Here is an 11,638-nt window from a genome sequence, read left to right on the forward strand (position 1 = left end):
TATTATATTTAAAGTAAATCTTAATTAACGCTGCTGCTGAATATTTTAAAATATAAAAAATCAAAATTAATTTTATACAATAGAAAAGATATTTTAAGGACATCTATATATTCATATAGACACGTTAACTAAACTATCAATTTTTCTTAATCAATTTTTCATATGCATCCAATAGATGGTTATACCAAGGAAGCAACCATTATCCACACAAGAACCATCATGTATCGCCACATGTCATTAAACTTTCATTATTTCACCAACTTTTCCTTTTTCCCTTTTAATCCATTTTCTTTTCATTTCTTAACCACACCAACTCTTTCCTTTCAATCAAGTTTCACTTCTCTATCACAATCATATATATATAACCTATCATGTAGCTCTTTCATTCCAACACACTTCTTTTGCTATAAACTTAATCCAATAACAATCATTGCCATATAAAAATAAAAATAAAACACTCAACCACAAATATTTCCATATAAAATTTCATTTTCATTTTTTTCCTTTGTGCACATATATATATATATATACATACATACATAAAATATACAAAGTATTTTTGTTACTTGAATAGGAACAAAACAAGATGAAGAAAGGAGCATTTGGATTAATGAAGAAGGTGATGTGTGATTTGAGGTCAAAAACAAAATCCATGAAGGCCCAATTGGTTATAATGTCACTTGTGATGAACAAAAGGTATATGATGTGTTCCATTTCTCACAAGTTCAAATCTTTTTTAAGGCATCATTCTCACCCCAAAGAAAAAAAAAGTGTTTTTGGTCATGATAATGAGCATAACAAGCCCATTAATGTGATGTTGATCAATGACAACAATGCACACTCCAATGAGGCTAGTGAAATCCAAGTAGTGGTTGAGGACAAAGAATATGAGAGTGATTATGAAAATTGTTACCATTCCATGTATGATGATGATGATGATGATGATGATGATGGTGGAAAGTGCATGGATTTTGAGTCAATTGATTTGGTGAAAAGTTGGAAGGAAGAGTTGAAAGTGGAAGATGAAATTGACCATTTAGCTGAACTTTTTATCAAGAAATTCCGTAGCCAAATTCTCTTGCAAAATCAAGATTCTTTGTAGCTTGATGCATGGAAGTACCATTGCATGAAAATTGAAAGGCAAATTGCAAAGTTGGCACGTATGAACATTATTGTCTTATATATATGCATGAAAGCTCAAAATTGACCTCGCTGTGTATATTAATATATGTTATCATATGGTTTTAAAGAAAATGAAAAGACAGGCACATCTTGTATAATTTGTTATGTGATTTTGGTTCTTACATGTTAATGACATTAACAACGCATTACTGAGAAGTATTTTTTTAGTCTTTAAAAAAATAAGAGAAAATAAATTAGAAAATTACTTCTCTTGTCCTAGATATACTTCGGAATTAAATATAAAAATAAATATAATTTTTTTTATCCGTTAAATATGTATTTTCAAATAAAAATATTTTTGTTTTCATTCAATTCAAATATGTATACCTCCATACGAAACTGTGATTTTTAAGAAATTTAAGAATAGATTTTTTGTTCTAGTTACCCTTTTATTTTTCTCGCTACACTTCTCAAACACAAAATATTTAACAATAATAGTCATGACATCCTTAGCCTCATGTTAATTTCTTAAAACTCATTTTACATCTTCAACTAATATTATATTATATATGTTGTTAACCTTTTTTACTGTCCTATAATTTTAGAATCGAACATTTTGGTTCTTCGTATATGACAGAATGTTGTAATTTTGATTCAACTCAAATTTTATCTTACAAGGTATGATGTGGCATCTTTTTTAGTGATTGAAAATTGAAAATATTTTTAAAAAGTAATGCAAGTCGAGGTTCTTGGACCCAACTATAGCTCTTCAATATCTTCCATAAACTAATGGGAATGTTAATAAATGTGGCAATTTGTGGAGCAAGAAAGTGAACTATTTATCTTTAAATCTTTTGATGTTTTGCATCATTTTCTGTTTAATCAACCCTAATTGTTTGTTCAAGTCATACAGATAATGGAAATTATGGAAATAGGGGACTACGATTGATTGAATTATCGGTATGTTTAGTTCAATGAAGAGAAAGAGAAATTTTAAAGGAGAACAATTAGAGAAGACAAAGAACACCAAAAGTGTTAATAAGGAGTACATTAAAAGGATAACTTCTTTTTCTTTTCAATTGTCCAAGCAAAAATTTACAAGTATGTACAATATACAATTTTTTGTTATCCTCTTTTCCTTAGGTTGGAAGATTACATGAATGCTCAATAGAGCAAATAATTGAATTATGAATGGTATATATCTCATCTTTACTCCAATCATCATTAAAAAATATATAGAAAAATAAATCCAAACCCTGGGAAATCCTATGGCTATCAAACACTATATCAAGGACTTGGAGGGACAATTGGATTAGTATCAAGCAATTTCACGGCATCTTCATCCATAGGTACCTTGCTCCAACCTGAATTTCTCATCGACAAAATCCTTGCCCGTTCAAGCCCATTACCTCTGAAGCCATTCATTCTTGATGACATCATTGGCATCACAAAAACTGAAGATGCATTGATGGTATCCTCCCCAAAACCAAGAGATAATGCACATGACGTCTGCAAATAGAAAGAAGCTCGGATTGTTACTTATCGAATGCAATCTGACAAGAATGTCAATACAAACCAGTTATATATATACCTTTGCCTTGACCCACATATTTGTAATCTTTACCAGCACTCCGTTGACAAAAGATCTTGGGTCTTTGTTGTGTGCTTCTTCGGAAGAAACTATTAGCCTATAACAGATATAACAGTATTGGCATTAGTGAAGAGTCACATATAATAAGAAGCACATGTGTAACTATAATGAAGAAATCAAGTTATGGAATAGCAGCGAATTGCGATACCCATTTTGTTAAAAAGAAAAATTGAAGAACCTTTTTTCTACTTTTGAAGATCAAAGCGGAAGATAGAAGAATATACTATAAACTTCTTAACAGACATGTCTATGTTTTATAATTTTATATCAATAGGTTGAAACCAACCTAAAGTATAAATGTAAGATGATGATACAATAATGATAATGTACAGGTTTAATAATGGACATACACTTGGTGTAAACAGTTTTACACTGACAGTGTACAGTTTTGTTTCCATAATATAATAGTACTTCAACCATTTATCTTCCTTTCAGGGATGTCTAATAAATATGATACATTTTCACTTTTGGAAATTCATACAAAGATTTCATATCTTTACCTGTTCATTTCTGTTGAAATGGCAGGAGACACCCCGGAATCCAAAGAACTATCTTTAGTCTCACCTGAAACATTTAGAACAAGTTAAATATTATCCTATGCATACCTCGGATTATAGTACAATAAAACAATTATGAATTTTTAATACCTTTTGATTCATCAGGTGCCAGCAAAGAAATGCCAATGAACACACACATCATTCCAAGTATAAACATTGTTGTCCTTAGCGTGTCAAATACCTGCTTTCAGGAAGATAAGGTTTACATGACACCTAAATTCATTATCAAAAAACATTCAGCATTCATCAAAGTAACAATACTAATATTCACCAAACAAAAATTCAAATAAAAAATACAAGCAGTAGTGTGAAAGCATTCAACAGTAGTGAAAGCATCAAGACTTCAGAAACATCTAGTTCTAGGAGGTTCCAGAAGAACGTCTACATATTATGAATAAACGGAGTCATGCAGCAGTTATTAGCTACATATCTCACCATTTAGTGGAAATGTGCAGGCATGCAGTCAAGTTTATGTTCTTCATAATTTTACAAATACTTCATAATATTCACAGTTGGGGTGAAATTTGCAATAGACTGCCCACGTGGCAGGTTAGATAGAGGGGAACATGTGAGAGTTATTACTAGTGGGAGAGAAGAGAGAAGGGTAGGCAGTTTATTGGGTAAAGGTTTGGAGCCATTTGGCTAGGGAGGTTGCAGACCCTTTAAGTCAGTAGGTTTTTCTTTCTTGTAGTTTTTGAGCTTAATCACATCCTGTAAGGAGTTGGACTCCACATTTCTTGAGTAGAGACTTTAGTACCTATCAATTGGTATCAGAGCTCCGATCTTGGAGTTGTGGTACATCATGTCGGAAATGGAGTTTCCAGTGTGTGATGGATAAGATGCATGTCGGTGGTGGGTGCTATACATTGAGGAACATTTTGACACGGGGAAACACCAGAGGAGAAGTTGATAGAGGTGTTGAAGTCTGTCGTCGTGCTCGCCAATGGTCACTCTGGCGGAATGTCAATAGGTTAGTTGGCGTACTTTCTTGCTGACATTTATTTGGCAATTTAAGTTGGAATATTGGTACATCTTGCCCATATCCGTGGAAGAAGAGGAGCCTGAAGGTTTATGCGATATGCAGCAAGGGACTAACCAAGGAAAACAAGTTCCAACTTCCAAGTGAGACAGTAGAAGAGAAGGAAAAACTTGAGAAGGAAAAGAAAATGAAAGATCTGTTGCAGGATCGAAAATGCACAACCCACATGTCCTTGCATCGAAATCAGGCTTAGATCAAAATCAGGATCTGATACCAATTAATAAGAGCACACCAGAGATAACGAGAAAATAGAATGATATTAATATTTCAATAATCCACAGAAGATAATTCTTCTGGGAAATTACTGCTTAACAAGAAACACAAAAGGATTGGAGAAAACTGGGTGAGGGTAGCTCTTTATAGCTTACTGACATGGAAAACTGGGTGAATTTTTCTAGCTCCTGGTAGAGTGTGATGAGGACATAGAATGCATAACCAAGGAAGAAAGCCTAGAGGATATTCAAGGTCTTGGAACCCCAATGACAAGAGCAAGGTCAAAGAAGGCGAAGGAGGTTCTAAATAACTTGATAACCACTTTATTTGAAGCAAGTACAACTCATGAAGAATTAAAACCCAAGATAGTCAATTGCTTAACCCAAATTGAAGAAGTTAAGGAATGAAGGCGGCATCTATGTGTTATCAACTTTTAATTAAAGTAATAGACTAAACTAATAAGAATTTGGGTGTAACTGTAAAAAATGTCAGTTGGGCCAAATTTAGAGAACTTTTTAGCAGTTGCCATTATAAAAGGCAAACCCTTATTTTTCTTAAGGCAGATTTTGAATATTGTTTTTGTGAGGCTTTGCTCTCTAGAGTTCTTGAAAGAATTCATCTTGAACTTATCAAGGTTGTTAACCCTTGTGGCGTTCTTCGTGGTTTATCAATCCTTAGATTGTGGAACCGTTTTGTTCTTGGTTTCTTTGCTGAATAATAATATTGAGTTTCCTTTACATCAAACCCTAATACTCCAATTCTTCCAATTTTCGTGATCAGTAACCTGCGTTCATATCTCGAGTTCTATATACTGGGTTTCAGTGATTCAAAAGCCTAATTCACGTTTCAGAACGTCATCTTTCACCTCGTTTTGGAATCGGCCAAATCGGAGTTTCGCAGCGCCGTTTATCGCATTCTCCAGTTATGCGCGATTTTCACTCAAATTTGTAAGTTTCCGACCTAGAACGATCCTTAAAGTAAACCATGACTAACAAGATCATATCAGAGTGGGTGAGTTTCAATGGTCCCAGGAAATAGCAACCCATAAGCCACTGATCCGACCTTCTCTTGCACCTGCTTGACTTCTCATTCTTGCAGTGCACCTACGAACGCTACCTACACAGTTGAGCTTTCAAATAAACCCAATCACATACCACTTGATAGGTTCAACTGGTATAGAAAAATGGTAAAACAGAAGAACAAAGAATACATAGAGACTTGGGTGAATTCTAGAACACCTGTACTCTCCCTTCCCTAATTGAATTCTTACGCGGTAACTACCTCCCAACCTACTTTGCTTAACCCCTATTTATAGTAGTTCAGTTTCTTTTCCAATTTACTATCCTTCTTCTCCTTATTATTGTTCCTCATACTTACTTTCTTAACTACTAGGTGCCTATCACAAACATTGCCTTATTTCTCAGGCTTCCAGACGTGCAAGGTTGGTTGCTTCTTCCATTTGTAAGAGGTAGGAGAAAATCAGTTCCCTCATCTATGACTATGGCATTAAGTTCCATAGTCTTTTGAAACATCTCGTCCTTTTGCTTTACATAAAAAATGGGGCAATGCAAATTATTATATGTTAAAATTGATTTTATTGGAAGTTATAATACTTGATCTAAGAATTGCTTTTCAGTCAGTTAAAAGATATTAAATTTTTTATTTTTTTTAAATGTTCTGATATGTTTGCACCACAGCAGTGTTTGTTTCTAAAAGAACAAATTTGAGATTTATTTTTCTTCAAAATATTTGGCAATAAAAATAACCATAATGCTCTTATTATATCAATGTATATATGTCAAAATTTGTTTTTCATCTTGTACATGGTGTCAATTGTTAAGGAATACTGGCTCACTAGTAATGACAGTTGCATAGCTACTCAAACTTTTAACATCTCTTCCGAATAACTCCAATTCGTAACAGCCAAATCTACCAATGACACTACCAAGACCAAGTATTTTAAAATATATCAGTGATATATGGATATTGAGTTTTTGCTTAATATGTTTCTCAAAATTCCATATCTTGAGTTACTCAGCAACGAGACCTTATTTGTTATCACCTATGAGTTTATTGTTGGCCTATCATAATATTACAAATACAATGGTCTTAATCTGTTGGCTAAATATAGTTCACCATCCACATCATTATTTTCTCCTGTTTTAATGTGATTAGATTTACTTGTAATTTCTGTGATATTGGAGTTTTTATGATTCCTCTGCAGTAAGCCATGGCCCAAGGCTCAAAGCATGAGTGGTAAGCATATGATTAAATTTAAGCAGAAAAAAGCCTCATTAGCAAATTTAAGTATCTTTAGGCCTTATGATACAAGAAGAATGGCTTATAATGTATAAACATCACCAAAGAATGAATTTACCAAGCAGTTAAGAATGAAACAGGCACGGATCTAGGGGCATTAAGGGTGGGCTCTGGCCCCCTCCACCTCCCTAAATTTTTATAGCCCCAATTACTATTATTTATGTAATATATAGTATTTTACATTCAAGGTATGTTCGATGTTTGATGGGAACATATAATTACATTTAATCACTTCTATTTTTTTAAATTGTTATTATTATCTATGTGTCTGTGTCGTAATATTATTAATAAATTATGTCGGTCTCCGGTTTGATTGATTTTTGGATTTGTCCCTTGAATGAACTGTCAGCTCAGTTCTTGACAACATAGGTGATGCACATAGAAGAGAAGCAAGATCAAGTCAATAATTTGATTTATGTTATGTGGGCCAAGTGTGTTTTGTATGTTGAATCCATGGTGTTTCTATAAATGATGTTTATGAATTGAGTCCATTTCATCAAAGTATGAGTAGATATTTCATTATTTATCTACAATAGTTTGATTTTAACTTCGTAAGAGTGTCTATGTCAAAGAAAAGGCTACATGTGTGTATATATAACTAGATGCCAAAGTACCTGATATTCCTGAAAATATATAAATCCTGTACAGATTGAGAAGAAAGTCCATGCTATCTGAAACATGGGAACAATAAGAATTGCGTCGAACAAGGAAAGTCCTTCATTCAACCTGGTCATCTGCACAATTGGAAAAGTTTTATCAGATCAAAAGATCTTTGCACATTGATAAAGGCTCTAAGAAATTCTTTAACCCAAAAATAAGCCATACCCAAAATCCGGCAGTACTGAGAAATAAAAGAAGCATGGAATACGTGAACCAGCTGTGCAACTGATAACCATTGGACATAGCTAGTCGTAAGAGGTTAGAACTGCCAAAATGAAGTTGAAATTAGGAATAAAGTACATGACAACTGTGTCGTGAACCATGATAGCATGTTGGAGTATCGGACTTACAGAGACTTGGCAAACAACACTGAGCATGAACCTATAGCCCCTGAAACTACAGCATATGAAAAGGGCAATAGCATACTCCAAAAGGGTTTGAGGTCATGTCCTGATACAGCAAGCTGAAGTTCACCTCGCCTGCATATTACGCATGTTAATCTTAAAGGAAAAAAATTCGTTTGTTTGAAAAATGAACAAGTAAACGAGTCGTAGTCATTACTTGTAAACGGAGTGATGCAAGGCAACAATTACAATCAAAGCTAGAAGGTACAGAAGGAATGCGGCATTGGTATATTTCTCTGTCAACTGCTCTGGTGTATAAACTGAAACACAAGCAAATCATCACAAAAATTAGTTTGCACCATTAAAACAGTTTAACAAAAATGAATTGTGACATTTAATAAGCATAAAGAATATATTTACTGATAAATCAAATTAAGTTTATCGCAAAAGCATTAAAATGCTTGTTCATTTCTACCATTTGCATATCAAAGTCTAATAAATTCAGTATGCAGTTTGCTGAATTATGCATTTTAGTCAACTGCATATAAAATTTGATACTATCTGAAGCTTACTTAATATGGTTATCAGCTTAATTAACAAATGAACATTGTTTTCAAAAGGAAACATTGAAGCAAAGCTTAATTGAATTGAACTAGGTAATATGTTACATACCAGGTGATTGGTGATTGCCAAAAGCAACTAGAAAAACGTTTCCGAGAACAATGAAAGCTGTGGCAACCAGTACCCTATTTTAAAGGACAATTATTAAGCCATGAGAATTTACATTGGCAAAACAGTATTGGTGAAAAAGCAAAAGTGAAACAGTACTCTTAATTCAAATTTCTCATACTTGACTGTCACCAATTTGTTCAACACAAAGTAAGCGAATGCGAGGTTAGATACAAACTGAACAGATCCCAGAGCTGCAAGAAGTGACTGCCAACAAACCAAAATAAGATAAAACTAATGCATAATACAATAATAAAATTACATCATATGATGTAAAAACAAATCTAAAAAGTACCATGGAAACATACCTGAGCAGCATACCCGAATGAAATGAAATTAAGGCAATTTCCAAGAAAGAAAAATAAGATACCTGCATATCAGCCAAAACAAAAGTATAGAATCAGCCATCTGGGAAAAATGTGCAAAACCTACACATATAAATGCAACTACACTATACCGATTCTCCAACTCTGAAAGTATATAATAGGCTTCAGAGTCACCTTTCCATGTACCCCATCATTTCCAAGTAAATGTCTTTCTCTCTGCGAAAAAATGTAGCGCAACATATTCACTCGTGTTTCCGAAATAATTTGATAATTTGATATTGAAACTTTAAAAAATAATAATAAGAGTGCTGACATTATTGCCAGAGATTTTGCGCAGATCGCAAATAATTATTGGCATTCAAAAAAGTCAAATGACATGAACAAAAACCAGTTGGTATCGAATATAATAAAGTTTCATTGCTTTACATTCATAGTGAGAGTCAATGTTACATTTCCTAATCCAAAAGATATACATATAGTATCTTATTTACAACATTGCTAAGATATCCAAAGCAATGATGTAACAAGACACAACAACCAAGCCTTTTCCCACTAAGTAGGGTCGGCTACACAGATCAAATGGCGCTATAGCATTCAATCATAGCATATCTAGCTCTAGCTCATTAATATTTAGGTCTCTCCTAATAGTTTCTCTAATAGTTTTCCTAGGTCTTCTCCTGCCTCTAAATCCTCCATTTATTCTTCTCTCCTTGCTGCAGAATCTACAGGTCTCCTCCCGACATGCCCAGACCACTTAAGCTGAGTTTCTACCATCTTTTCTACTATAGGTGCTACCTCAACTCTCTCTCTAATGTTGTCATTCTTAATCCTATCTTGTCTAGTCTTTCCACACATCCAATACAACATTCGCAACTCTGCTACACTTATTTTATCCTAATGTTTAACCAATTAATTAAGTGGAGAATTATCATGTCAACTGATCTAATAAGGAATTCATTAGCAAAGTAACTAATTGCACCTCATTAGAAAAATGAGAGACGTTATATACATACACATAAAGGTACATCACAAACAATTCCAAGCTAAAAACTACTTAAGTCATACCTCATTATGTCCTAATTTGAGAAGGTTGGTCCCGAAGTTTATAGCAATACTACCAAAAAGGTTGATGAAAGCTCCAACAACCCACTCCCCCATGGATAAAAGATGTGGCACCGCAAAAGAGACACCACATGCAGCAGAAAAAAATATAGTACACTGTCTAACAGAAGTTAGCTTTCAAATTGAGCACACAAGGCAAAACAGGAGTGGAATTTGGATATGATATAACAGCTTTTTTCTTGTAAGCAGCACCAAGTGAAGCAATGTCAAAACAATAGTATAATCCTGTGTCATTAACATAAACCAAACAACTTAATAAATATCCAAAAACATTCAATAACGTTGTCAAGTACTACTAATAATTGTTAGCTTGTAAATTGTTCATGAAGGGTGATGAATGTGTAAAAATTGATACAGCTCATTTAAAAAAGAGGAAAAAATTAAAGGATCCGTTTGTTACAAATATTTTCCGTAAAAACAACACTTTTTAAAAATAAAAAAAAAAAAAAGCTAATCATTTTTTAATGTTTTGTTTTCATATGTTTAATACGATATTTTTTTAAATGAGAAGCTGTATTTAGTAGCTTCTAAAAAAGTCATTTTTGATAATTGATTTTTTTTAAAAAGTGATTTTCCTCAACTTCAGTTTTTTGTTTATAAATTTCAAAATAATTGAATATCAAAATCAATTTTTTTTTGGAACATATAATAAACAGACCCAAAAATCAAAAAAATCGATTTGCAGGTACTAAAACTAAAAATTGATAAAACATAATCAATCTACAATAATTCATGAAGGAATTTCATTTTTTGGGGGGGAAAAGGGGGGAACAAAATTATGATCAATAAAGGGATGAAAAAAAATACACAAATCAAAATAAAAAACAACAAAAACCCAACATAATTCCTAAAAAAAACCTAGATCTGCTAAATTATCTACACAGATCCAACTCAAACAAAAACACATTGCAAAAAAAGAAAGTTTAAGAAAATTGCATTGTGTATAACACGATGAATTAGGAAGTTGATTAATTACCTGAGAAAGAAAGGATTCTTCGGTGTTGTTGTTTTTCGCGCTGAAATTGAGATTGTTAGGTTGGGTTGAACGAAGAAAGTAAGATGAATTCAAATGGAAGATTAATAAATAAGGGTTTTAATTTTAAAATAAAAAGAACTAGAAAGGGAATTTAATTGCGAATAAAAACAAAAAAAATTCGTTAATTAATTAAATGAGATGAAATGAGAAGACTTTTCTTGGTCCAAAATGAACGGAAGTTTGGTCATAGATTCCAGAAGAAATGTGGAATGGAAGAGAGAGAGAGAGAGAATGCGTGAGAGGAAACAGAGAGGAAGTTTTCGGGTCAAGGTCATTAAAGCAAAAGACAACGTGGATCTTAAGGGACATGGATTGCATGTAATAGCATATTCTTGCACTAGGCAATCTAGTCTATTCATTTGAAATCAGATGATTTACATTACACATTAATAAAACTAAGTATATATCAATTTGATCGTTTATTTAAAATAAATTGATCTCAGATTTAAAAATTGACAAAGTATCATATTGAAATACTTGTTAAAGTCTCACATTTCATAATTTAATGTGTGAGATTGTT

The 11,638-nt window shown here is 32.9% G+C and overlaps 2 protein-coding genes across 2 annotated transcripts; one reads left to right on the top strand and one right to left on the bottom strand.

Annotated features, from left to right (window-relative positions):
• Positions 1-303: 303 nt before the first annotated feature.
• LOC101495179 (uncharacterized) lies at positions 304-1,280 on the top strand. Its single transcript, XM_004489690.2, has one exon. The coding sequence runs from the start codon at positions 587-589 to the stop codon at positions 1,100-1,102; it is 516 nt and encodes a 171-aa protein (XP_004489747.1). The 5' UTR covers positions 304-586; the 3' UTR covers positions 1,103-1,280.
• Positions 1,281-2,155: 875 nt separating this feature from the next.
• LOC101491623 (probable magnesium transporter NIPA8) lies at positions 2,156-11,380 on the bottom strand. The gene is made up of 14 exons (XM_004489679.4): positions 11,059-11,380; positions 10,026-10,307; positions 9,092-9,176; positions 8,943-9,004; positions 8,756-8,841; positions 8,578-8,651; positions 8,123-8,225; positions 7,912-8,040; positions 7,727-7,826; positions 7,516-7,635; positions 3,421-3,511; positions 3,274-3,337; positions 2,714-2,810; positions 2,156-2,631 (listed from the first exon to the last, which is right to left on the bottom strand). Exons 2-14 carry the CDS (start codon positions 10,116-10,118, stop codon positions 2,410-2,412), a joined length of 1,326 nt encoding a protein of 441 aa, XP_004489736.1. The 5' UTR covers positions 10,119-10,307; positions 11,059-11,380; the 3' UTR covers positions 2,156-2,409.
• Between the last annotated feature and the right edge of the window lie 258 nt (positions 11,381-11,638).

This window comes from Cicer arietinum, chromosome 2 (assembly GCF_000331145.2).
Source record: "Cicer arietinum cultivar CDC Frontier isolate Library 1 chromosome 2, Cicar.CDCFrontier_v2.0, whole genome shotgun sequence".
Classification (NCBI taxonomy): Eukaryota; Viridiplantae; Streptophyta; class Magnoliopsida; order Fabales; family Fabaceae; genus Cicer; species Cicer arietinum.